Source organism: Anas acuta, chromosome 10 (genome assembly GCF_963932015.1).
Source record: "Anas acuta chromosome 10, bAnaAcu1.1, whole genome shotgun sequence".
Taxonomy (NCBI): Eukaryota; Metazoa; Chordata; class Aves; order Anseriformes; family Anatidae; genus Anas; species Anas acuta.
Window position 1 is genome coordinate 7840633 of NC_088988.1, and position 26906 is coordinate 7867538.

Genomic DNA, 26906 nt, shown 5'->3' on the forward strand with positions numbered 1-26906 from the left:
GAAGAATCTGAGTTGTTTCTTTCTTCTAAATGTTACATCTATCTTAATACAATTTAATAGATGGTTTAGAAAAGTTAATTAAATGTTTTAAAAATATTAATGTGCAGCATGTGTATAAGTAAAAACCTCTGAACAACGGAATACCATACAACATGTAAGACATCTTTGTCTTTGGATTGCTCATGTGCCATTTTAAGGACTTTTATCATGTGAGGCAAATGGGAAAAATATATTGTATGCAAATGTGTAAGTGTAGAAGTATGAAAGGTGATTGCTATGCATAGGAGAAAAATGCTTTTTGTACAGCCTACAGACAATGGAGCAAGCTGGCAACCTTCAGCATTTTACAGCTGTATAATGAGTACTGTAGGAAGCATGACTGTGAAATCTAATAAACTGCGTATTTTACGATTTTTTGTACATAAGCTAATTGTGTTAGGAACTATGACGTTGCCTTTTCCACATGATTTTTGGAAAAAATGTTTTACATAGGAAATACATACTTAGATCCAGTGATATAGATAATCCTTTAGCAATTATCCTTGCTGATATTACTTACTGCTTGGATTTAGCTCACACGAATCTAATAAGAAAGGGCACTGTTTTTTCAGTTTTAAGGCTGGCAGTTTGTTCTTGCTACAACTTATAAAATGGTGCCATTAAAGAGCCTACAGGTATTCCTTTATAAATTCCCCTGGGTGGCTGTTTGTTAGGATTAGAATATAGCCTCTAACATCACAGACAACAGTAGAAGGGTAAAATACGTCTTATATTCAAGAGTTATGGTTTCTTTTCATATTACTTTGTATTCTCCCTTTAGATACCACCTTCACTATGAAATATTAATTGATATTTGTGAGAGATTTGGGAAACAGCTGTTCTTTTGTTCAGGACTTTTGGGAAGACTGCTTGTCTCTAATCAATTGACTATTTCCTCAGCATTCATTCTGTGAGGTCCCTAGGCAAAGACAGTAAGATTGGATGATCATTGTATGCTATATTTTCAATTGGAAAAAGTACTAAAAGGCTTGTTGATTTCAATGAAAGTTTCAGGTTATGCTCAGGTGTAATATGTAAAAATAAAAATAAATAAATAATAAAGTAGCCCCGGCTGTTTACAGCAGAAATTCTTTCATTTCTAACTTTCTGTTGTGAAAAGAACAAACGGCTGGTATAATCTTGCAGCTTTGATGATCTGCTTGCTTTTTTGGTAGGGTGAAGCCTATAATGCCAGCAATGATGATCCAGGTTGCAAAAGCAGACTCTGAAATATTGGCCTCTGAGGCTGCTGCGGAGCAAGCATATGGCAGCAGAGACCATTTGCGCCCCGGGGAAAGGGTACAGTTGAATCAGCTGCCCAGCAGTACTCTAGTGGCTGATTCATGAGAAAGCTGTATTGACATCAGCTCCACAGGCAAATGCTTATCTGTATTCATGAAGAAACATTATGTGCTGCAGATTCAGCAACTAAACAAAGACAAAGGTACCAATTCAGGGGAGGGGTGACAGAAAAAAAGTGGACTCTGAATTGGAACTGAATCCCATTTTCCCAAATGTCAAGAGTGTCCATCAAAGAAAAGTTTAACTCAGACCACCTGAATTTACAGTGCTTGAGGAATATTGGTATCCAGTGTTGTAAAGCTAAACCTTTCATGTTATCAGAATGATATAATTTACACTAATACAAATTTCTACAAGAATACTGCTACATGGAATTTTCTAACCTAAAACTTTCTACCTTGTGGTTAGAACTTCCTACATTTCCCACAAGCAAAAAAATAGAGAACAAGTGCCAGTCCATAGTTCTGTGGCATTTCACAGAGTCCCAGTCTGGCAGAAATCTTTATTGGTGTTCCACCTCTCATCTATCTCTTTTCCACTCAGGCATTATCCACTGGCCAGCAAATGGGCTCATGTCACAAGCACAGCTGTCTAGAAAAATGAAATAGCATGTGTTCAAAAACAACAATATAAAAACCCTATCATTGTTTTAAACATTTTTCTTCAAGATTCAGAATTTGGAAAAATTGGGAAAAATCCTTGTGAAGAGTGGATTTCAAGTTTTGACCAAAAGAGAAAGTATCAGAAGCCTAAGCCAAAGACTTATTTTCACAAAAATCACAGAACCAATCAGCTTAATATGTACAATGCAACCACAAGATAGAATTTCAGATGCAGAATACCAGGAATAAACTGACTACATGAAGACAAGAACCATCTGAAAAAATGATTGTAGGACAGATTCTTGTACATTTCAATGGACTAGAGAAGCATGTACCAAAGAATACTAAAAGTCTCTCTGCTTTGGCATCACATGATAAACATACAGCTATGTCTCTCTGTCTTTCCTCATCCTCTGAAACCAGAGCACCACCAGAGGATGTGTTCCTCTACAGGGAACTCAAAAAGGAGCAGTGACTTTGATTCTGATTCAAATGGCTTTTCCTGATGAGTTAATGGAAAGAAAAAGGCAAGTTCTGTCAAAAGCCATTATACATTTATAGCTCCATACTTTGCACTGGTAATTTAGGGTATATTTCTAAGAACAAGACTGTCTTCAGAACTTGAACATTCAGGTACTTGCTGCCATCAGTACTAGGTATTTTGAACAATTGCATTAATTCTAACAATTTTGTATGAAGCCAGTGAAATAGCTTGGTATATTCAGGACAATGTATAGGTTGGTAAAACTAAAGGGTAGTATTACAAATCCCTAAAGACAAACATCATAACTCCATCCACAGTCCTCAAGCTCATAATGGTCATTTAAAAACAATAAAAAGGTTATGACATTTTTTGATCAGAGCTCATAAGGAATGGAGAGTACAAAAAAAAAAAAACAAAAACAAAAAAACAAACAAACAAAAAAAAAAAAAAAAAAAAAAAAAAAAACTTGGAAATATGTTTTTACAAGCCAGACTGTCATGCTATTGAATATATCTTAACCAATTACCTAAGGTTACTTACAACCTCGTTTTTGCAATCATCTCAGTCACGCAGAATGTACAGGTTTTAAACACATGCAACACTCCCCAAAGAGATCCTAATGTAAAATGCTCTTCAGGAACACAGTCCGTGAAGTTGATTATGCGCAAGATGAACAAGTAGAGGAACAAGACGACACGAGGATATACATTTTCCAACAGCTGTTACATTGTTGTACATATTTTACAACATCTGCTGCTTTTTTCCTGAGCTTTTGCACTCCCTTTGCATTTACCCTTTGGGCTAATTTGTAGTTGACCCCAGTAACACAGTCCTTTTACTCTACAATTTTGTGACGAACTATCATTGATTTAACAGTCATGCTCAGTGCCTTAAAAATCAATGAATACATAGAGAGAAAAAAAAAAAAAACAAAAACAAAAAAAAAAAAAACACACAGTAAGAGTGTGGTGGATCTTGATAACGTTTCAGGTCAGGTTTTTATCACAACTTCCCAATTTATCAAGTTGTTTTATCACTATTCATATCAGACATTGCATGTTGATTTCATATTCAGCAGATTTTGTGCTTTTTGCAAGCATTTTGTAAAAGAAATAATGTCTTTGGGAGAATGGGAAAGAAAAACTATGCTGTGTACACTGTGCTTCTGCTGTACAAAGCTAGATGAAATAACTGTTCTGCTGTTGAAAAAACAACAACAAATGATAGAATGATTTCTTATTTACAGTAGTGTAATCAAGGGTAGTTCAAAGAAAAACATTGCTAAGTAGAAGTGCTTGTTTCAAAATTGGAAATTGATATTCTGACTCAACCAAAAACCTAAGCTCTTTCTAAAAAAGACATTCTTGCCTAGTAAATAATTTTCATGAAAGCATTTAAGGACAGAAATATTGTTCTTAGCTTTTTCACTTTGTTAAAATTTTCAGGTGTTAAAGGCAAAAGCATTTCTAGAGCAATAGCACACAATGACACTCATGTTATGACTTCTTTTTTCTGACTGACAGGGAAATTCTTAGTATTTGGAGATTATTGAAGTTTGGCTGTTTACCTTAATTCAGACAAACTATGAGATAATTCTCTTTGCTTATGGCTTTTGTTCCTTTTCCATCTGTGCCCTTTCTTATTTCACTAATACGTTTGTCACTCTGCTTCTGTCTTCCCATCCTTCAACATGATGCCAGCTGTCTAAACACCCTTGTCTTCACTAAGAAGAAAATCAAGAAATTTCACTCTTCATTCCTCCTTTCAATTTTACTCTTAATTTTACTCTTAATTCCTGAGGGGAAAAAAAATAAAAATAAAAATTAAAAAAAAAAGATCTCAAAACTATACTGTTCAGAAGACAATATCCACTCTCGCTCCCGTTATCACCTCTGCACCATGTTTTCGGGGAATTCATCAACCTGCATATAGCCAAGAAACCAACACAGAAACAGAACATAATGTGGTGCGTTGTTGTTGTGTGTATGGTTTTGTTTGTTTTATTTTTATTTTTTATTTTTCCTATCTTTCTTTAAATAGGCTACAGGACCAGTTCCACCTAACTTCATGAATCCTATCTTTTAAGATTGCTCATTTATTTGCATAGTATGCAAATAATATGGGGTTCTTCCTCCTAGAAGCTTAGTAGAATGTGTTTCTAAAAGGTTGTTAACTGGGTTTCATTCCCAGTGCGTCCCTTTACATCTGTAAGTGATTATACAAGATTTATGGACAAATTGAATTATTTCCTGTTTTTGAAATGAAGTGCTGTTGCAATGAAGTGATTCCATAAATTTTGCTTTTTGATCTTTAATTCCTTAAGAAAATTAACATCAGAATTAAAAGACCAGTGTTAAGTTTCAGCAAAGAATATATTCCCCAAATATACCATTAGCTTTCACAAGCAAATTCATCATTTTGAAGTTGGGAGACAGGTTTACAATGCTAGATTAAACAGGAGTTACAGAAAAAAAAAAAAAAAAAAAAAAAAGGAACACAAGGATGAAATAACAGAAAATTCAATTTAGTTCTCAAAACATTTTCTGGAATGTGTTTCTCTAGCTCCTCAAAGAGAGAAATGAATTATTTCAAAATAACTCTGAATACAGTGACGATACACACCACACAGTACATGTGTGGGTGTGTGTTCTGTGAAGACAGCTGAAAAGTGAGCATCATTCCTACCGGAGATATCACAGTGTAATGCTAATCATCTTTGCACCAAGTAGTGGGAGTAAAGCCATGCTAATCCATTTTTGTCTTAGTAGGGAAGCAAGATTTTCTAGATTTCACTGAAAGATAACAGAAATGAAGCAGGCTGGATTATGACCATATGAGTGTGATAATCTTATACGTAGGCATAAGCATGCATATCAGAAGATTTGTAGATGTTTGTATGCAGTTTTTACATCCCCATAGTTCACATTCATGTTCTAGATATTCACACGGAAATACCACTGACACATTCATCTCTTCTAGCAAGAAAATAAGACCAATAACTGCTGTATCATGGAGAATGCACCCATTAGAAAAAGTGTATTGTGTTAGAACTTCAATATTATGTTACAGAACGATGACACATTAATTTGGTCATCTGTATTTTATGCACTTCTTGCTACAGAGGTCCAAAAATAAAATGCCTCATACTGCATCCTCATTACATAAGTACTATATATATAGTGTATGAGTTCCTCTTCAGTTTCAGAGTAGTCAGAACTGGTGTGGCATTTTGAAGAAAGAAGAGGTTTAGTAAAACTTTGTTTTATCCTGAATAAGAACACTGCCTAGTAATGGCTGTGTTGTAGAAATGTCAAGGCTGAAATTAGCAGTGGGTGGAGATCTCTTTAAGGGGAATTAAGTAAGTGGATAATGGAAATGAAATACTTTTATTGTGGAAAAAGAAATAAAATTCCTTGAACTCCAAAAGGAGACGAGAGATTTTTGTTTTTCTGTTTTTTTTTTTTTTTTTTTATAAGTAATACTGATGTATTTTAAGAGGACTAACAAAATTTAACATTGAAATAATTTCCAGAGCATCATTTAATACAGCTCTTGATTTTTCTACCTGTGGGTCAAAGGAAGAAGGCAAAATAAAAAAGTAATAGCAAAATTGGTAAAGGGGTAACCTTCTCATTGTCAGCTTTCCAGTGTTGAATTTTCTTCCATCAGGAATTAAGAGCAGGGCTTCACTGCACAGATTTTGCAGTTATTCATGATCCCAGCAATGCAATGGTGCACATTCTCTGAATTTTGATATGACAGTTCAGAATTTGGTTTGTTTCTCTAGAAAAGAGCAGGAGTATTTATTTTTTTATTTCTTTGTAGTCAGTGAAGTAGCTTAAAAACATACTCTCCAAGAAATAACATACAAAGAAGGTGCAAGGATAGGGATAGTCAAGCATAAATGTGCAAATATGCATAGTTTCAGTGATAAGAGAAGGTTGTAAGAGACGGGAAAGATTAGAACCAGGAAAACTTGGTTGTAGAAGATGGTAGAAGAAACGACCAATGCCTGGACATAGATGGCAGTTTAGGGAATAGTGAAGGGAAATGACTTCTGGAGGATTTAAAGACAGGATTTATCTCAGCTGTTTCCCCCATAAGGGTGGAATGAAGAAAAACATGGATCTTTACCAAACTACATCTGAAACTATACTTCCATACTTGTACTTATTCCTACATTGCTGGGGAAACTTAGTTCAAAATCCATTTATTTTAAAAACAGAAATAGAGGTAGAAATATGTCAGAGATGATATCAGAGGTCTTTCTCTTTCATTCTAAAACTTTTCTGGATTGTTTTCCTTTTTCTCTCCCGTTAATAATTTACCTTTTAACCTCTTGCTTTCACTGCACTGTCTTTTAAATCTTGTGTCAACCAATTCACTACATTTTTATTCATCTGATCTTCTGACCAGTTTCTTGTCAATGTTTGTTTGTGTTTTTTTTTTTTCTCATCCTCTTCACAATGAATGTTCCTCTGGTAAGGGTCATGCCTTTGCTAAGAATCATAAAATATTACCCATATATACAGGTATAATTTATTTTATGATCAGAAATCATCTTTGTCTGCATGTGTTTTGTTGTTCTTTTTCCTGGAATACCAAACAAGTTCCTTTTAATTTCCCTCACTCCTTCTCCTACATCCTCCTTTTTTCTTCTCTTTTTCTTTTTTTTTTTTCTCATATTTATTTATTTATTTTACTTAATTAAGCCATTTGCTTGCCTAGAGCTTGGCAAAAATATCTACTGAAAGCAGGTCCACATCATGTTTGTGTGGATGTATAGTTAAAAGTAACTTCAGAAATGAATACCATGTTTTGGTAAATGAACTGACATGCATGCTTGAATATTCACATATCAGTTTCAGCACAAGCAATTCAATTCAACCAAGATATGAAAATTTGGAGGAGAAGTCTAGAAAAAAAATGAAACCTCTACCATCACAGTTGAGTCAGCACACCATGCTTATATTTGAAAATGTCCTAGTACAAGTCACTGTACTGAACATGAGGAAGAGGGTGATTCTGGCTCCTCTTTTTAATTACTGTAAGGCAGAATGGTGTTCTCAAAAAATTTGCTATGGTGCTGTTTTATTTTCCAAAGTATCTTGGCAGTCCTTCAACTAACTTGCTTTCAAAGAGATAGCCAAATTGCTGAAAAGCACATTATCCTCAACCTAATACTAAAAACCATTAGAATTTACTTTGCATTTCATGGTCAGATTTTGATGTCTTTACTCAGTAAATTTTTATATTCCCCCAAAACTGGCTCTTTTGGCTGATGGGTTTACTTCTCTTTTACTTTTGTGACACCCAAAGGAGGAACAACTGCATGTATCAGTACAGGCTGGGGGATGACCTGATGGAGAGGAGCTCTGAAGGGAAGGACCTGGGGGTTCTGGCGGACGACAGGTTGACCATGAGCCAGCAGTGTGCCCTCATGGCTAAGAGGGCCAATGGGATCCTGGTGTGCATTAAAAGGAGTGTGGCCAGCAGGTCAAGGGAGGTGATCCTCCCCCTCTACTCTGCCCTAGTCAGGCCTCACCTGGAGTACTGTGTCCATTTCTGGGCTCCCGAGTACAAAAAGGACAGGGATCTCCTGGAAAGAGTCCAGTGGAGGGTCACAAAGATGATACGGGGCCTGGAGCATCTTCCTTATGAAGAAAGGCTGAGAGACTTGGGTCTGTTCAGCCTGGAGAAAAGAAGACTGAGAAGGGATCTCATAATGTGTATAAATATCTGAGGTGTGGGAGACAGAGGGATTTGGCCAACCTCTTTTCAGTGGTTTGCAGGGACAGGACAAGGAGTAATGGTCACAAGATGGAGCACAGGAAGTTTCACACCAACATGTGAAAGAATTTCTTCACTGTGAGGGTGATGGAGCACTGGAACAGGCTGCCCAGGGAGGTTGTGGAGTCTCCTCTGGAGACATTTAAGGCCCATCTGGACGCCTACCTGGGCAGCCTGCTCTAAGGAAGCTGCTTTGGCAGAAGGGTTGGACCCGATGATCTTTCAAGGTCCCTTCCAACCCCTTCAATTCTGTGATTCTGTAAAGATAATCTGCACTGGATATGTGTGTATCAGCAAGGACTGAGAACCTAAGTAAATAAAAATGTACTTCTGTAAGTACATATTTATATATTTGCAAATACAGAACAAGGGACTATGCAAAATAAACAAATAAACAAATAAATAAATAAATAACAGAAAAAGAAACTAATATATTAATCCATCAGGAAATGGATTCACAGTAATCCGACAACATGAATAAATATAAGTAAAATGTATTAAGAAGATTATTTCCTACTCCCCCTCCCCCCTTCACAGACTTAATTTTGCTTTTCATCATCTTTTTCTGTCTCTATTTTCCCCTTTCACATTCCCCGCAAATCATATGGTTAATTGGTTAAGTCCACTCTAGAGTCTAACCATCAATTCCCAGACACAGCATCTTTCATTTCAATGTTTTTGGCTGATTACAGTTGCACTTAGAGGAAAACAAATAAGTATGTATCAACATACTGCAAGTGCTACATCTGTGTATGAAAATACACAAACAGATAATTAAACATCAACAAAATATCAATAGGATTAAAGTGTCATGTTGGAACAAATCTTGATAAATCCTCCTCAATAACAATATTCTAACTACAGCATCATAAGGGGAATATAAATTTAGCCCATTAAAGTGCTGTTGGACAAAGAAAGACACATTAATACATCTGTTAGTCATTTTCGTACTACTAAGGGATTCTACTATTGTGTTACAGATGAAAACGTAGGCCAAGAAGAGGTTTGAAAGTATGCAAATTAATGTTAACAACATAATAAATATCTTATTGTTCAACAACAGCTCAACAGCATACTGGCATACTTTACATTGTAAGTAATCAAAATTTGTCTATGTTTAGACATATATACATACCTACGACAGACATCTCTGGAACTGTGGCATGATATGGACCATCAACAAACTCTGGGGCATTATCATTGATGTCCTGAACCTTTATAATGAATTCTGAAGGGGGCTCCAGAGGTTTGTTTGTGTCCCTGTCAACTGCTTGAGCTGTTAAAGTGTACTCAGCTTTTTCCTCACGGTCAAGCCTTTTCATTGCATGAATGTCTCCAGTCTTGTCATTGATCACAAAGATTGTTCCAGCTCCATCTCCTGACAGGATATACTTGATTTTACTGCTGCCAGGATCCAAGTCGGTATGTAACTAAAAGGAAAAATAAGTATTTTAGAGATAGAAATTATATACCCCCCTTCCCTCCCCCAGCACACATTGGTCTAACTATACATTTTCTCAAGCTATTCTTTTGTACTATAATCTTAGTTCCAGTGATCTATATCTCAGCTTGAATATACAAGGAGAGTAGGGATTTGTATGCATACTAATCAAAAGTGAATGTAATCATAGGCATAATTAGACTTTCTATTTAAAAAGCAGCTGTTATATATATATTTTAAATCCCTCTTCTAAAATGTCTTCAGAACTATTATCAGCCAAAATGAACAAGTACAAAATGTCCTTAACCTATTAGATTAAAGGGTGAATGAAGGATTAACAATACCCATATTTTAATCTAGATGTTTATTTTTAGGTATTGCTTTCAGCTTATTTTCAGGTGACTGAAAATGGCTTAACACTGGCGTCTATGTAAATGTTTTAATGGACAGCAGCCCCAGAATTTTAGGATTATGTCATAACTCAACTGTTAGCTGAACTTAAAAGTTTCTAAGCTTTCCCCTGAAATACTTTTGAAGCAATAAAGCAATTTCTGCTTTTAAGCAGAAATATAAGAAAAACTCCTATGCACATCTTCCTATTTTACTCAATGAGGAAAAACAAAAATCATCAGAAAAAACAAAACAAAACAAAACAAAACAAAAACACAAAAAAATCAGAAACAAAATTTGTACTTGGCTTTTCAAAAAGCAAGACAGAATTATAATAACCTGAAACAGTATAGGAAAACCAGATAGTCTTTACTTTGATATTTTTGTTGTTGTTGTTGTTGTTAATTAAAGGCCCGAAGTGAAGAACACTGGAGACAAATAAAAGACTTCCATTGATTTTTTGTAGGCTCAAAGTCAAGTCCTAAATATCAGATTATCTCCAATAATTTTTAATTTGCAAGTGTTCCAACTGTTGGACCAAATGTATTCATGTCAACAGAAAAAAAAAAAAAAAAAAAAAAGAAAAAGAAAAAAGGATAATAATTTAAGTATACAATAATAATGCTTTACATGCTGTTTACTGTTAAATCTAACACATTGAATATGAACAACAAGAACAAGTCAATGCATCATTAAAAATGTACCTTGCATTTATTACTATTTCTCTATTCCTCACAAAAGGTATTCTAAAGCAAATATGTACAACTTGTTTAGGATGACATACAACTACTACTCAACTTGTTCCTATTTGCTTATTTTCGTGCAAACAGCTCAACAGAAATTGTTGCTGGTTATGCATTTTACTGTTTGATTGATAGCACTGGTTGCCATGGCCTAGCAGCACTGTCATTAGATATAAGAGCTTGCATGGAGATATTAAAATAGGTGTGGAAAAAGGGCTTGTACACTTGGCTACAGCCAAGCCACAAGTAGATTTTATGTCATACCATAAGTAGGCTTTGCATGTTCTTCAGCAGATAATTGGTCACTTACAGTCACATCTGCAAATTAGCTGTTCAGGAACAAGAGCTTAGAAAGCTCTTTAACAGCACCTTACCAAAGGGAATTTTTAATTGTTGCAATGAGCACAGCAGACAATGGCAGCTAGGTCTGATTTTCCAGTTGATCTGATATATACATGCAAAATCCTGGGCCATCACTGTTTTGGCTGTTCTGAAATAATAGCAGAATTCCCATCCTGAAGGTATAACTTCATTTGTGTTTTGCTGGACAATACATTATTACCATACCATCTATTACCACACCATCATTTCAACAACTTTTTAAAAGCAGTTTAATTGCCTATGAATATGAATGACTCAATGAAGTTTATTCTTCCTACCACATGAACACATATGTTAAATGATAGCTGAGTCCTCTTTCCAAAAACTTTTTTGTTTTTCTTATTGTAGTTGCTATCACTTTTTACATGAGAACAATCAGCACAATCTAAGTTATGTTAATTTAAATTAAACACATTCTCCTGCTGGTTGGTACTGCAGCTTTTTAAGATATATTAAATATATAGATACATAGATATAAATATATAAAGATATATTAAATATATAGATACATATATCTTAACGATTATTGTTCTTATGAGCAGGATTACACTTGATCTAGATATCAGCAACATAAACACTTATTTCCAGGATTCCAGAACCTGTCAAGATCAATCCAGAACCTGTTTGTGTTTTAAACAGATTGTTTATGTTTTAAGCATCTGTTTGATCCCTGGATAAAATCCATATGTTATTAACATCACATATGAGGGTTTTGGCAGAATATTCTTAGCTGAATTACAGTGGTATCATACCTCACCATTGCTTTACTGAGTTCTGTGTATCCTGACACTTATACGCATCTCCAGTTCACCCAAGTTCACAAGGTGTTACAGTGAAAAACTGTACTGAATTTCTAAGGTGGCACTGGCTGGATAGAACAGATATTCCACACTAATATTTGAAGTTCTCCAATTTACTATTTGTTGGTAAGTCAGAGAGGCTGTCAGTATAGTCTATGGTGCAAGTTTTACCCATATTATCCAACAGAGGTTATGGTTCATAAACCAGTTCTGGGATAAATTAATGTAAATTTATAAAGCCTTTGCAGTGCTAGTAAGATACTGACAGTTAAAATGAAAAAATGTATATGATTAGTATTAATTGCTTCTTCTACTAAGTTAAAGTCCCTAGTATCAAAAGAAATAGATATCACTATTTGAAACACTACAAAACGAAGAGCTAAACGTTAAACCAAAAGTGGAAGTGCTAGCAGCATTTTATAATGTTAAAGTTGAAACTGACTCCTATCATAGAATCATAAAATGGTATAAGTTGGAAGTGATTTTAAACTTCATCTAATTCCAATCCCCTGCCATGGGCAGGGACACCTCCTACTAAACCAGGATGTCCAAAGCCTGTGGAAAAATCAGTGGAAAACAAGTTTTTCATCCAAAGATTAATGGTGGTGAAAATGATAACTTTTTTTAGTTCTTTAAAACAAAAACAAACAATCCATACATGTAATATTTACTGAAATAACATGTACTTATTATGGTGAGTAACCAGGCTGATAGATTAAAGTATCTTTTCTAGCTTTTGAAGTTCTTATACCTTAATATCAAAATACTGTAATAAATGAGCTATAGAAGAGCCACAATTTCAAAATCATTTCATTATTTGGATTTAGGATTAAAGCACTATGATCGTCATCTAAAGTCAAATCACAGAACTGAAGTGAAATTCTAAGCTAGAAAGCAAAGTATATTTTTCCAAGTAACATTTCCAATCTTCTACCAGATATGAATGATAATTTACAGCCATCGTCAAGCTTCAGCAAGCTGTGTTCATGTGAAGGTTAAAGATCATTAAACACATAATTATATGGGGTTAAGGTGAATGATAGAGAGACATAATGAATATGATAAATGAATATCAGTTTCTGTTGAAAAAGACTCATGAATGTGGTAAATGTGAAACTGCTTTTCCACACCTTTAGCTTTATTTGTTGTGCTTGTGCTTGAAAATTGACTTCCTGTTATTTCAAGCAAAACTGAGAAATTAGCAAGATTTCTATTTAAGAAATTAGACAGCTATAGCCATCCCCTATATTCCACTACCTGGTAGCATCCCAAAATAAACAGAAAACCATGTTACTGGAAAACTTCATCATGTTCAGAGTGAGTAAAATTCACTTTCTTTATGTGAGATTCAGTTCATTAGACTTCAAAGGAAGTGGAAGCTGCTTCTTCCATGTCTACCCTGCCTCTGGGACTATAAAATCAAATGTATCTCTCCCTTGAAGTAACAGATGTGACCCCATCACCCAAGTCATGCATGGATTTATGGCAACAGGAGATGTTTTGGATCATCTCCTAGTGTTAATGGTTACACAGATGCTCTGTACTAATACTCAACTAATGTAGCCTCAACACAGGTTCCCTCCTAAAAAATGAACTTCACTCAGAATGAACCCTATGGACACCACCATTTCTAATCATTGTCAATGCCTTTGCTATTCTGTGCTGTTAATATTCTATAATATGTTATTCTATAATATGCTATTCTGTGCTGACAATAATCAGTGAAGCCAGTATTAATGATAACAGCACACTAAGCATGCTAACACAAAACTAACATTATTTTCACCAATAATGAATGCATATCTAAAAGTATTGCCAACACACTACCCAAATATATGACATATATTTATAGTCTCCAATGTACATACATTACAAACTCGCATAATTACAATCAATGCAAAAGAACTGCAGAGAGGAAACTTAGTAAAAGAGCCTCTATATTCTCTAGACTACTCTGCAACAAAACAAAAACACCCTGAGCATTTATTCATATGATTTTTTTTTTATAGATACTTGTTCACTCTATTTTCAACCACATTTTCTAACAAATATTCAAGTCAAGTGCAGACCAAGCATGGACCAAAATTATGGAAGCTCCAAGCTGGGTTCATGAAGTTCTCTTGCAGTTCAGGGCACACAGAGAGATTTATGAGTCTCTTCCACAGATGGAAACCGTCTCACCTGCTCTCAGTTAGCTATCTGGCAAACCAATGGTGGCCAAAACAACAGTTCACACAACACAATGACTTTTGTGTTCACCATCTAGAAAGTACATAATGCACTTGGGTCTGGTCCACATTCAGAGTTAGCAGAAAGTGGGTAATGGGCCTTTGTAGTAGGATCAGGTATTTAGAGTCCTCTCCAGGTGTGTTGTGATGTATGACTTGATACAGACTAGCCCATAACGAAATGCACTATCAAAGGGAAGCTTTGTAACCCCAGTTTCCCTGTATTAGTGAAAAAGCATGAACATATCAATAATTCACAAGAATGAGGAAATCTACATTTTTACAAAAATGCTCCTGGATATTTTTAATGAAGAAAAGAGAAGGCACCGTTATGTAGTCAAGTTCTTATTTGAGTTTGTTAGAAAGTAATTAATGTATCATCATACAATTACTAGGGAATTACCCCGTTCTTGTTTCAAGGGAAAAGGCATCATCTGCCTTCTAAACTTCATTATAGAATTTGCATCATTTTACTTGTTCCTAACTCTGCAAACTTTTCAAAGAGATTAATGAGTGAATTGCTGATTTTTACCTGATGTTACACAGATATGTATGCAACACACAAACACTATCCTAATGCCTCATGTTCTTCTATTTTATTATTATTTTACCTAGGCCTTGCTACACAATTCTTCATTTATGATGCAGATCCCGTTTAACTAATTTAGAGACACTTTTTTTTTTTTTTTTTTTTTTAACTTTTATGACTCTTTTCCAAATCTACCAGGTTCTAAGATGCTCTAGCTCATTCTATAAGAGTATGGAAATATTTTAGTGGCTTTTACAATAATGTATATACATCAATGCTTTCAAAAATTATAATGCACCTTACTCACTATGTGTTTCTTTCTTTATGTCACTGTTCAGCCATTTTTCTAAACTTGTGAACATCATCAGATGTTACAGAAAGTTTTTGTGTGTTGTTGACAAGCTCTGATACATACCAGACAATGAGCACGTTCGTTGATGACCCAGAGTTTTAAAAAATCATTCATAATTAAACGAGTACAGATATCTTCAATTCATGTACACAATGCAGAATTAATAAATTGAATGTAATGTCAGTTTAATAGAATCTTTCATTTTCTCCATGGATAGGCTGATCCCATCTTTAGTAATGGGAATTATAGCTGCACAATGGGGAAGAAGAAAACCAAATATTCTGCATTATTGTTCAGGGTAATGACAAACTGGGGCACAGACTTGACGTACCTGACATAATGTCAGTACTTGGAACACCCTCAGAAAGGAGACAGACATGTCCATGGATGATAAAGGTTTCATTTAAGATATGAAAATCATGTAACTTGAAGCCTCTGGAGTAACTGTCAAAAGACATTACTGCTCACACTTCTCAGCTGCAGTTTCATAACCGTATTCAAAGAGAATTAAAGCAATAATATCCCTAACACTTTCATTTAAGAGTGTAATCTCTGCTTTGTCTGCCTCAGTTTCCTACCATGTCATTTGAGTATCTTTGATTCCAGATGGCTTCTTTTATGTTTTGGTTTATTCTTTGCTACTGCTTTTTTATTCTATTTGATTTGCTAATTTTGTCTCTGTTTATATTCATACTGTGTGCACAAACTGCTTTTCATTGCTTGCCTTTCAGTATCATCTTATGATACACTACTGTTGAATTGTTGTTTAAAAAATGGAGACACGACTGAGATCTAAGAATGCGTTTGTTCCAATTCACTATGACCAACTGATCCAAGAAAAGAGCTGAGGAATCTGACTGTGTCTTGAGCCAAGTCCTTACTGGTTAGAGCACCACTGATGCTTTCTGTACATCCATCACATATCACCTTCCTCACTGGGCTGAATTCATCATTTTAAATATATATTTTCACTCAACATCTTGGGAAGAAAAAGATAGTTACTCTTGTGTTTACAGATGGGAGGATCAGAGGAAAAGATAAATTCACCTTCAGTCTCACAAAGATCCATATTAGGAAAATATATCAAGACCAGAGACTGCCCAAGCCACCCCTAAACACCTCTACAGCTTTATCTCCAGTTAACCACAGTATTCCTTTTTAATTAAAAAATTAAAATAGCCATGTAGTGCCAGTGCTGTTTCACAGAAGAATCCTGCCAGGGAAACTCAGGAAGAGTTGCTGTGCCCTCAGATACAGCCTTCCCCAAATCCACAATGGCATGTTTGTCTTCAGTGGTTGGCAACAAAGATAATTTGTTTCCACCCTTTGCTAAATTCATTTCAAAGCCCGGCTCAGATTGATTTCTGTGTGTCTATTATATACCTTGTTTCTTCTGAATCCTTATGTTAAGCCAGATGATTACTACGGCTTTCTGTTTTCCTAGTTCTGGCCTTGGCCCGTTCCATTTGGGGATACCATCTGTCTCCCCTTCTGTCCTGAGAACATAGTCACCACATATGACCCATGTCCCACTACAGCTTGGACTTTCGTCGCTTCTTTCTGCAGCAATTTAACGCCCAAGTGTCCTGTGTCAAGTGGCCTCAGATGGTTGGCACCTTTTTGTAGTTGGCTTTCTGCCTAGCCTGGAGTTCACGCAACTATTTCTGAACCCAGGCTGCTGTTCCTTTCTTGAGTTCCAGCAGACACCTCTCCTATAAAAAAAGGTCTTGATTTTTTAACCCAACTGTTTCCGATACTTGGAAACATACAATGATATTGTGTCACACTGCCAAATAGGAATCCTTTCCTATCTCATTTGCTTCTCTGTTATTTCATCTATAGTGCACTGTGGCTCACCGCAGGAGATCTGAAAGCTGGGTATAGCGAGCCTCAAAAATCACATGCAGCTTTAGTCATGTAAAACATATTCTCTCTTCTGTATCTTTATGGGGAAAAATAGTCTCTCTCTGTCATCTCCTACTGTTTGGGGTCAAGCACTTTTATTAACGATTCCAGTGCTTCAGGCATTATAATTAACAGTGCCTCCTACGCTTGTCACTCTTTCCCCACCTCAATGAAATAGCAGTAAAGCCATTTATTCCCTCCCCCCTCTTGGCAGTCCTGGACTGTAGTTTCTACTAGTCCTGCTGACATTTCTGCTACCTGTAAGACTTTGTGAGGTTTCCAAACATTACTTTAGAAGTCTGTTTCCATTTCGGTTGTTAATTCCTATTGCCAGCAGAGCCTGCCTTGGTCCTCCTTCCTCAAGACAAAAGATGGGGAAGGCTCTGAAAAACAAAACAAAACAAAACAAAACAAAAAAAAGAAAAAAAAAAAAAAAAAACAAAACACCACAAGCTGTGGGAGTTTCCCATTCAAGGAGACAGCAGAAGCTGGGCAGTTCCTATATATCAAATCCTTCTCTTTTGTTCCCTTAATCATACTCATCTTATTCTGTTCTAATCTTTTCTTCCATGTTGTTTGAGCTGTATTTTTCCTTTCCTCTTTAAAAGCTTATTATAACTTGCTAGGCTTCATTCTCAGGCAGAGTACATTGCACTTGAGCACTAAGACCTCTTTGTGTTTTTCAAATGATTTTCTCAAGTGAATGTCAGAGCAATATCTTATAATACATACTCTTAGGATTGCAGAAGAGGAATAAAAAAGTTAATCACTACATACCCTCAGCAGTGATTTGAAGACTGCTTACAAAATCTGTCAAACTAGACAAGCTATATTCTAGATCAGCAAAGGCAGAAAAAACTACAATAGGACAGTTGGTCAAAGGTGAACGGAAATTTCTATTTATCTGAGCATATTTAAGTTGTCATGATTTTACAATCCTTTAAGGCTCTGCTTTCAGCTGCTTTGACCACATTGGCTTCTGAACATGCTTTGCACTCAATGATTAGCAGGTTCCCAATGATAATATGTTTAACCTGTTTTCCTTTTTAATGCAATAATTTCAAATCCATGCAGAATACATTTTGTTATTTAATAACATTATAAAACAAACTGGAAAGCATTATAATACCATTTGGAAGGTTATTTTTCAAACTTAAGATGAGTGCTTAGCATACTCCAGTGTCTGAACATAAGGGAGTAAGTACTCTGTCTAAAACCACATGATGTGTAAAGCTGGCAGTGCAAATAGAAAGCTCTTTTCTAGCAATTGGCTGTCAAACATCTACAGTGCAGAAATATAAACATCAGCTATGCAGCCAGCTTGGAGCTAAAATTGAAAACTGTTGAGAAGGTAACTGAGCGAAATGAGGAGAACTGAAAAATTAAATTGTGAGTACTTACTTGTTGATTCTTATAAATTACCTGCTTACACGTGATAATGTAACTTATTTATCAGTGCATTTACACTAATCCGTGAACTGTGCACATGGGTACAGTCTAATCTTTTTCTCACTGAAAAAATTTCAGGTTATTTGGAATGTGAAAATAAACACAGGTAAAGAATGCAACAAAGCAAATTCCTTAGGAGTTGACAAACAAAATGACAGCTCTTCAGAGATTCTAGTTACATACCCATATCAGAACATCACTTACAAGAATTAATAGATATAACACGAGGATAATTTGATTATTTTTTCACTTTCTCTTGTAGTTAGATGTTCACTAGATGTTCAACTCATGCAGAATTATATACTATTCAGAAGAATCTGTTTGCAAATAGCTACTACAATTTCATGCAGTTTCACAAGAAATTATTTGTCATATCACTTGCGTAGTTTCCAAAGTTTCCTAACGTAATTACTCTTGTGTTTCCAACAAGTCATGAATTCCTGTGAATACCTTACAAAGTGACTTGCAAAGGTTACATGTCTCATTATGAAATCAATTTGCAGCACTGTTAAAATTGAAATATTTTGTAAACCAATAGAGATAGATCATTGCTTCTGCCTTTGTTAATGCTTTTCTGGAAGAGTTGAAGGAGGAGAGGAGAATGCAAACCTTTCCACACAGACAATGTTAAATATGCAGAAATAAACAACTGTGCCCATTCTGGCAGGCTTTACGATTTAGTATTTAATTACCTCTGATCCTCTAGCAACTTAGCAACTTGTATCGAGTCCTACAGTCCCCTTTTCGGTACATATGGAGACTTGAGTCTCAGTGACAATTACCACTTTTTTTTTTTTTGGCACAACAGGTGACCTGACCTGTTTCCAACGTGTCAAAAATAGCAGAGCTAGGTTTATAAGTGTGGGCAGCATTTAGATTATTTATGTCATTTGCTGTAAATATCTAACCTGCCTGTAATTCAAAACATCCAAAATTTGGGGCCAACGTCCATGTATCATCAAAAAAGGAATGCCTACTGAGCATGAATAGAGATGAATTGTACACAAACCAAAGTGTATAACGTATGTCAATGTCAAAAACACCAGAATCCAAACAAACTTAGTAGTGAATTAGTCTAGACCTTTATCCAAATCGTCTGAGCTCCCAGTGAAGACTACTGTTGGGAGACTGTGGGAGACATCTATACTGATTTAATGATAGTTGAATCACTGTTGGATTTCTCTACCCACACAAGCCTGGTAGTGCTCATATCACTCCATGAGCACAGAGTAGCCCCAAACCCATATGGTTGTCTCCCCATTCAGCTGTCCTTTGCAGTCCTCTAACAGGGCATTCCTGATGGAAAGGACAGGTGTTAGGTGTAGGACCCTGTGCTGATGTCTTTTGGGGTAAATAGTTGAGAAGATGCACAATACCCAATCGACTGAAGTTAAGAGGCAAAGGAACACATCACAGATTTGTCAGAACCTCTTTTCAAATGATATGGATTTCATGGATTCTCCCACCTTCAGAGATCTGGTTGTTACTGGTGGCCCCCTAGAGAATGTCGTGGCTGTAAAAGGAATAGCAAAGGACAGAACCATCTGCCTAAGGGAAATCCAGGAAGATCTCCAAGGTATTTGCTGAGGTTTCTCAGGTTTCTCTAAAAAAAAAAAAGAGTTCAGATACCTATTGTAAAGAAGAACAAAAAAAACATACAGAAAACTCCAAAAAGCTGAGAAAGAGGTACTATATTGAGAACTGAAGTTCACAAATGATCCATATAATAATCCACATACAAGAACTACACAAAATCCTACTGTCTTATGTACATCTCTCACTATTTATCTGAAGGAACTTATTTGAGAGAATAACCAAATGACAGCTGGTTAGTTGGACAGCTGACAACTGCAGAGTCAGTAATCTTCTATAAATAATGATTATTAATTACATGTATTACAATAGCACATAGAGGTCCTTGTTGACCCTATGGCTCTGTTACATTGTATGCTGCAACCTTCACTGAGCCTACTTCACTGTTCTATGCTTATGCTGAAATACCAATGGCTATTTCCTCCCTTTCCTTTTTCTGAAAAAGAGACAGGAAATAATGGACCCAGAACACACTGTTTTAGAAATGAGCTTCTGAGACACGGGCTAATTTCTGCAGTTACTACCTACAGATTCTGTATGGCTCAAACTCATGGAAAAATGAGGCTGAATTCTGAATAAATTTCTAGTCCTAAAATGATTTATTATTATTATTATGCATCTAAATGGTTTTCAGGAGCTGATCTAAGACCCAAGAATTCAGTAGGAGTCTTCTTGTCCAGTCAAAACTCAAAACTCTATATATGAAACATATATGTATTGCACGATCCCCCCCCGCAAATAAATAAATAAATAAATGTATAGTTTTGCAACAAATGTTGGAAGATGCCAAAATTAAGGCTTTCTTTAAGTGTCTTTCAGATCTTGATTTGCTCACCTTGTATGCAGGTATTATGAGATACAACTTCGAACTATATGATTGCATACGATTGCTCCCCACAGGACCCCTAACTCTCTCTGCATGAGTGCACGTTCTATGAGCAGCTGTTCATTATTTTTTCCCTTCATTGTTCAAAGCATGGCCCTATGATTTTACTACCTAATACATAAGCCTTGTTCCAAAACAGGATTGTTAATGTCCCCGTGCTTTTTCTGTGTTGCTTATCACTGGTGTCAGAACATACTATAGATATTGATTTAAAAAAATCACATTTATTGTGTGACAGAGATAAATACGATTATCCTTGTTCTATATACTGGGGACTTAGACACAAAGAAATTAGAAGGTGATTTACTATTAACAGTTTGATTTAATAATCTTATCTGAATAATTTCAGATTTGTACAACTGGATTTTAAATTTATGAAGCTATTGTTGACCAACCGCAACTGTGCTGGAAGAGAATCCAGCCGCATGAATACGGGAATGTAACCAGAGTTCGACCTCACCTTCCTCCACCTTCCAATAACTGCCACACTCATCCTCCAGCATTTGATTAGCTTCCCAAGATCTGAATCTGTTCCACCCTCCTCTACATGGTTTCCCCATGCTTCTTCTCCACTATCTAAACATTTGCACTGCGCATCCCAAAAATAACAGTGAGAAGTATAAATTTGGAAACTTTTTAGGGAAAGGAATAGCGACCAGTTTAGGGATGATCTTTTTGGCGACTGGCCCAGAAGTTACACACCTAGGAAGCTCTGATTGAGGTGCATCTCAGCTTGCTATTCGAGCACTGCAGACACAAAGCCTTGTTTCTTGCTTGTTGGTGATGTTCTATGATGTTCTATGTATGATGTTCTATTTCAGCAAATCACTGCCTGGTATTCTGAGTTTCCCAGTTAACAAATTCCAGTTCAAAACTCATCAAAAATTTGTCTGACTGACTGTAAATAACATGTGCTGTATTTTCAGCTGGTGAGATTCTTATGGCATGCTATATCTGTTATCTAGTTTTTTGTTCATATTATGACTCCATAATTTATAGTTCAATTAAAATCAGAGTTTACCACTAGCCCACAAGACTATTTTGGAACACATTTCTGATAACTAATACATCAGGTATAACTGACTTTAATATAAACTAGATAAATAATGAGATTAACAATTATCTGACTGTGAGATAATAAAGTGTTCAAAATAGCAAGACCCTGAAGTAAAGTAAAATATTTGAGATTATTTATTGAGTCAGTAAAGCTGCATTTTCACATTTACTTAGGATATAGGAAATAGAATATTTTGTTTGCCTATGGAGATGGGATCATTGTGTATGTAAATGGGCACTGATGGCAAACTTAAGTGAAAAGATAATCTCCTGTATGATGTTCTTCAACAAAATATTAGCAGTATAAATGCACTGTTGCTCAGTTATGTTATGGGTATTTTGACACTGAAACTTATACAAGTAATAAAAATGTGTCTTAGCTCATAAAATGTTGCTCTTTTTGACAAAAACCAGGATCATGGAGAATCAAAATTGCAATCACAGCATAATTAAATCAAACGTTCATCCCCGCCCCCTGAAACTGTGAAGCCATATTAAATGTCTCATTACTGACCTGATTCTGAGTTTGTATACACTTAGCAGCTGTACCATAGATTCCTGTCTCAGCTGTGCCAGCTTCACTAATAGGCAGCTTTTCTCTGAAACAAGACAGAAGCCCACAGCAGGAGAATGCTGGAAGCCATAATCTTCTCCAATGTGGTATATAACTGCCTTTGATTATACAGCATCATGTTAGCAAGAAGGCTAAACAGGGAAAACCCATGGGTTCTCCAGTTTCCTTTTCTTTTCCATTACATGCTATGGGAAAGTATGACATAGTGGTAGAACAGGTTCAAACATTATTTTCAAGAAAAAATAATTAGCCTGAATATAACCCTGTCCTCACCTGCACAAGCAATCTCAGTCTGACAAGGAGCGAACACAGCAGTTTCACTGAAATGTAACACTAACACTTCCTATAATAGAATAGAAATTCATAAGAGTAGCAGAGCTATGAACCCTGCTTTTGTTTCATGTATTATTGATATGCAGGTTTACCAAACAGTTCCAAATCTGTGAAAGAATCCAAAATAGCTGAAAAATTCTTGTTTGTCAATTGTTTCGAGTAGATCATGAACAGTCCTTTAGAGATGAGTCACATTCATGGAGACTGGAATATTCGTAACTATTGCTAGATAGCAGCATTTACAGATTTAGTTCCAGCTTTGTATCTGTGAACACCATGGATTTCTTACACTTAACCTGTTACTTGAAATCCTTGTGTGCTATTTGCTAGCATGGTCAGTCCAATTCTAACATTGTAGAATACAACATTAATTCAAACTTCTTTACACCTGCAGAGAATGTGTATTTGTAAGACAATGGAAAATAGTCAAGAAGTTGAATATATACAAAAGAACTTCAATATAAGAGCTAAATAGTCAAAAGTCTGATGGCTGCCCCTTACCAATAAAAAGGAATGAAGTTACGCAGATTGGGTGGTAGATAACGGAGAAAATGTGGAAAGGCTTTAAGAAACCTCCATCTAAAACATACTATATTGTCACAAGAAAAAAAAAATCCTCATATTTCAGATTTCTGCTATCAGCTGAGATACATTTCTGAAGGGATGGGAGGTAGTGAAATGCAACAGCCAGTTTGGAGGGTGGAGAGAAAAAAAAAAAAAAAAGAGAGAGAGAAATAACTGGAGTGGACAAATGCAAAAGCAGAGAAGAAACAAAATGATGTAAATACCTATATAAGGCTCCTAAAAAATATGTAGCAGAAAGTGACATGACTGTTTTGCAATTTGAATTTTACCTCAGAAAATGAAGCTGAACTTCCAGATGCCAGTTTGTTGATGGGTGGGTGTTTTTTTGTTGCTTTTTTTTTTTTTTTTTTTTTTAATTATAGAGGACAAACAAACTGTAGCAATACCTACAAAATACCTACAGCAATGAGGATAAACTCCCCAGCTACCTATTTATGCTTATAATAATATTCATTTTAAGGATTGTCTGGGTAGTTTTACATTTGGTAGATACTTTTTCTTTCCTTTTTCTATTCTTGCCTACAAATAAAAGAGAGGTTGAGCAAAAAAACAGAATAGATGAGATTTGACAGTAAGGGAATTTTTAAGCCTGTGTGGAGAAGCAGTCCATCACCATCAAAAGGATGGGAGTGTTGCTTGATGGAAAGAAGTTCTTTCAAGAAACGTGAATGAGAAAATTAGAATACATTCCTGAAAGGTGGACTGCAACTTTATTTAAGATAACATAGATTTCAATAGTTTCTTTGGTTGCAGATGAGAGTTAATGAATGGATCCAGAATACGAGGTCAATAAAAAGTCTCTGCAGGTTTTTTGTGTGTTTTGTTTTCCATAAGTAACACCTGATTTGTATCTCATTGCTTCCAAAAGCAAGTGTATGTCTTCGCTAAGAATACTTACAAACCTTATTTATTCTTCCAGGAATCTTACTGCCAAGCTCATTTCTTCTCACTCCCTGCAGTTAAAGCTTTCTTCTGGTCTGATTGTCTTCTAGAAGTGACACTTTATACTGATAGCTGAAGCAAGGAGTCGTCATCAAACTGGCCACGTCAGTCAGCCCCAGGGAGCAATGCTGGGAGTGATCATACATCCTGAATACCAGCAATTCACTTGGAGCTTTCCACAAAACAAAGTTAATCCTTTATTTGTCTTCCCACGATTGAGGTAATGTTATTGTCATCTAAGTATTTATACGTGGCGAACATGTACATTACTCCACAATCTGAGTTTATTACCACAGTAATTAAATTAACAGCACCACGCCCTTGCAAAGCAAAAAGCATTTTTTTTTCTTCCGTTCTGCTGGTGGAGAAACACAGTCATAGAAATAAAAAGGTCCAATATTCAGAACAAACTGAGTATCTGAAGGTCCTAAGGACAGCTGCTCAAGATCACTAAGTCAGACCCCAGATTTCAGTGCTACCCTTATCATTGCCTTTTGCACGAGATTTAAGACTCAGTGACACTCAGCCACTGTACCTGCAGATTACTGAAAAGTTCATTTAGGAAGGAAATACAGGCTTAGGAAAAGAACAGTTTTTGCTGTTGTTGTTGCTTTGTTTTCCTGAACATTTCTTGACAAAATGCTTCAAAGTTATTCTGTATTTAACAGTTTTTATACCTGTATATGCATTAATTTCCTTTTTAAAATTGTTTAATATTTCAATATGCTCAAAATGTAAACTAAATGATAGCCTTAGAATTTATTCCATTAAATAGCACATTAAGGGTTTAATTTGGATATAGCAAACATTCTATGTTTAGTCCAAAACAATTTTTTGATATTCCAAAAATTCGTATCAACATAAAATTAACATTTCTCCTCAACTTTAAAAAATCAAGCATGAAATGAAAATCTGCTTCCCAACTCAGAAGAAGCACTGAAATTCTAGGAGAATTAAATTCTTATTTGCTTTAAAAGCAAAACCATTCCTGCTGCCTACACAAATCTTCCAATTAAATCTTTACTTCCAACAAAAATAAAGCAATTTAATTCCTTTTGTTTACCATAATTTAATCATTTCCCTTATTACTATCAGCTTTATTTGACTGTTTTAGTGCTTTCTGCTATGACTCACTCTGTAGACATTAGGATGGCTCTGTCATGCTTTTACTTTAGTAGCATCACAAACACAATTAAAACATATTTACTGTGATTATATTTCAGCATACAGATCACCATATATTTTGCTCTTAGGTATAGAATCCCTATTGTTAGCATAATTACTATGAAGAAATAATGCAAATGAGCCTGCTGGAGACAATTATTGGACTTTCTTTTCAACTTTATAACGTTATAAACAAGAATTGACATTCCACTCAGAGGTGGACAGCAAACACCCATTTTATTGAATGCTTTAAAGACTTCAAATTAACAGAAGCTAAGTGACTTTTGTAATTATTCATCTTGTACGTACTAATATCTCTAAAAGCACATCTAAGACTGTGCTTTAGAATTATAAAGATCAAGATATCTCTGATTAGTAGTATATCTTAACTACAAAAAAAATAAGTATTGTGCTTCTGTGATACAGGACGTCACATCTATAACTTGGCTGCCTGTAAAATTTGATTAAATAATCGCAGCAGGATGAATTAAGACCGGAGTAAAATTCACATTTATAATTCCTGCTCAGAGTATTCCTTAACTTGTGTCGGATTTAGAAAAACCTTTAAATTATTTCCATTTCTTTTTGCAGTTTGCAATGAAAGTGACCAAACTATATCAGACAATGATAAACATCCGCAGGCCACATTCTCCTAAATTACTTTCCTCTGATTCCCAGTGTCAGAATTCCCTCTCAGTTACTTAGAAATCCACAATCAACACAGAGAAGTCTCACAAGAAAAAACAAACAATTTTCCCCCATTAGCCACAGACCTGTGTAGCCCTGGTTCACCAGAGCACGCAGACACAAGGCATGGCCAAAATCTGCCCCTGAGATGGACAGAGGGAGTTCCTGCCACTAGCACAACTGATTCTTCAGAGCCAGCAAAGTGACAGGGTCATCCCACTGTGTCAAAGCCTCTGATGTTCAGTCAAACCAAACTATCATTGTTCTTTTTCTCCCTTTTTTTCCCTTTTTTTTTTTTCCCTTATGTTCTTTATATTATTTTTTTTCCCTTATGTTCTTTATATTATTCAGGGTACTGCACATAAAGGAATATCCTGCTGTTTTGTCTAACGCTCAGCTAAAATTTTTGTCAAGTTCTTGCTGACTAGGATGTGCAAACTATCTGCACCAAAGGAACAGATAACAGGAGGCAGACCAGATGAACGGTCCATCAGACAGGGTCACCACAGGTGCCATCTGACTGATCTGTACGGCACTATCAGCACTTCCCCAGACTTGTTTTTTCCCCTCTGCTCTGATCAGCATAAGCTGAAAATCCAAATGTAAAACAGCAGATCCATTTGTTTATTTTTTTCCAGGGATCAGGAAATA

At 35.7% G+C, this 26906-nt stretch overlaps 1 protein-coding gene across 3 annotated transcripts in view; it reads right to left on the minus strand.

Moving 5' to 3' along the window:
• CDH8 (cadherin 8) overlaps window positions 1-26906 on the minus strand; it is a 201688-nt gene that overhangs the window by 82374 nt on the left and 92408 nt on the right. For all 3 annotated transcript variants that reach the window (XM_068693381.1, XM_068693382.1, XM_068693383.1), the window contains one exon: window positions 9353-9647. In XM_068693381.1, the coding sequence (XP_068549482.1) occupies window positions 9353-9647 (295 nt within the window). The remainder of the gene's footprint in view (window positions 1-9352; window positions 9648-26906) is intronic.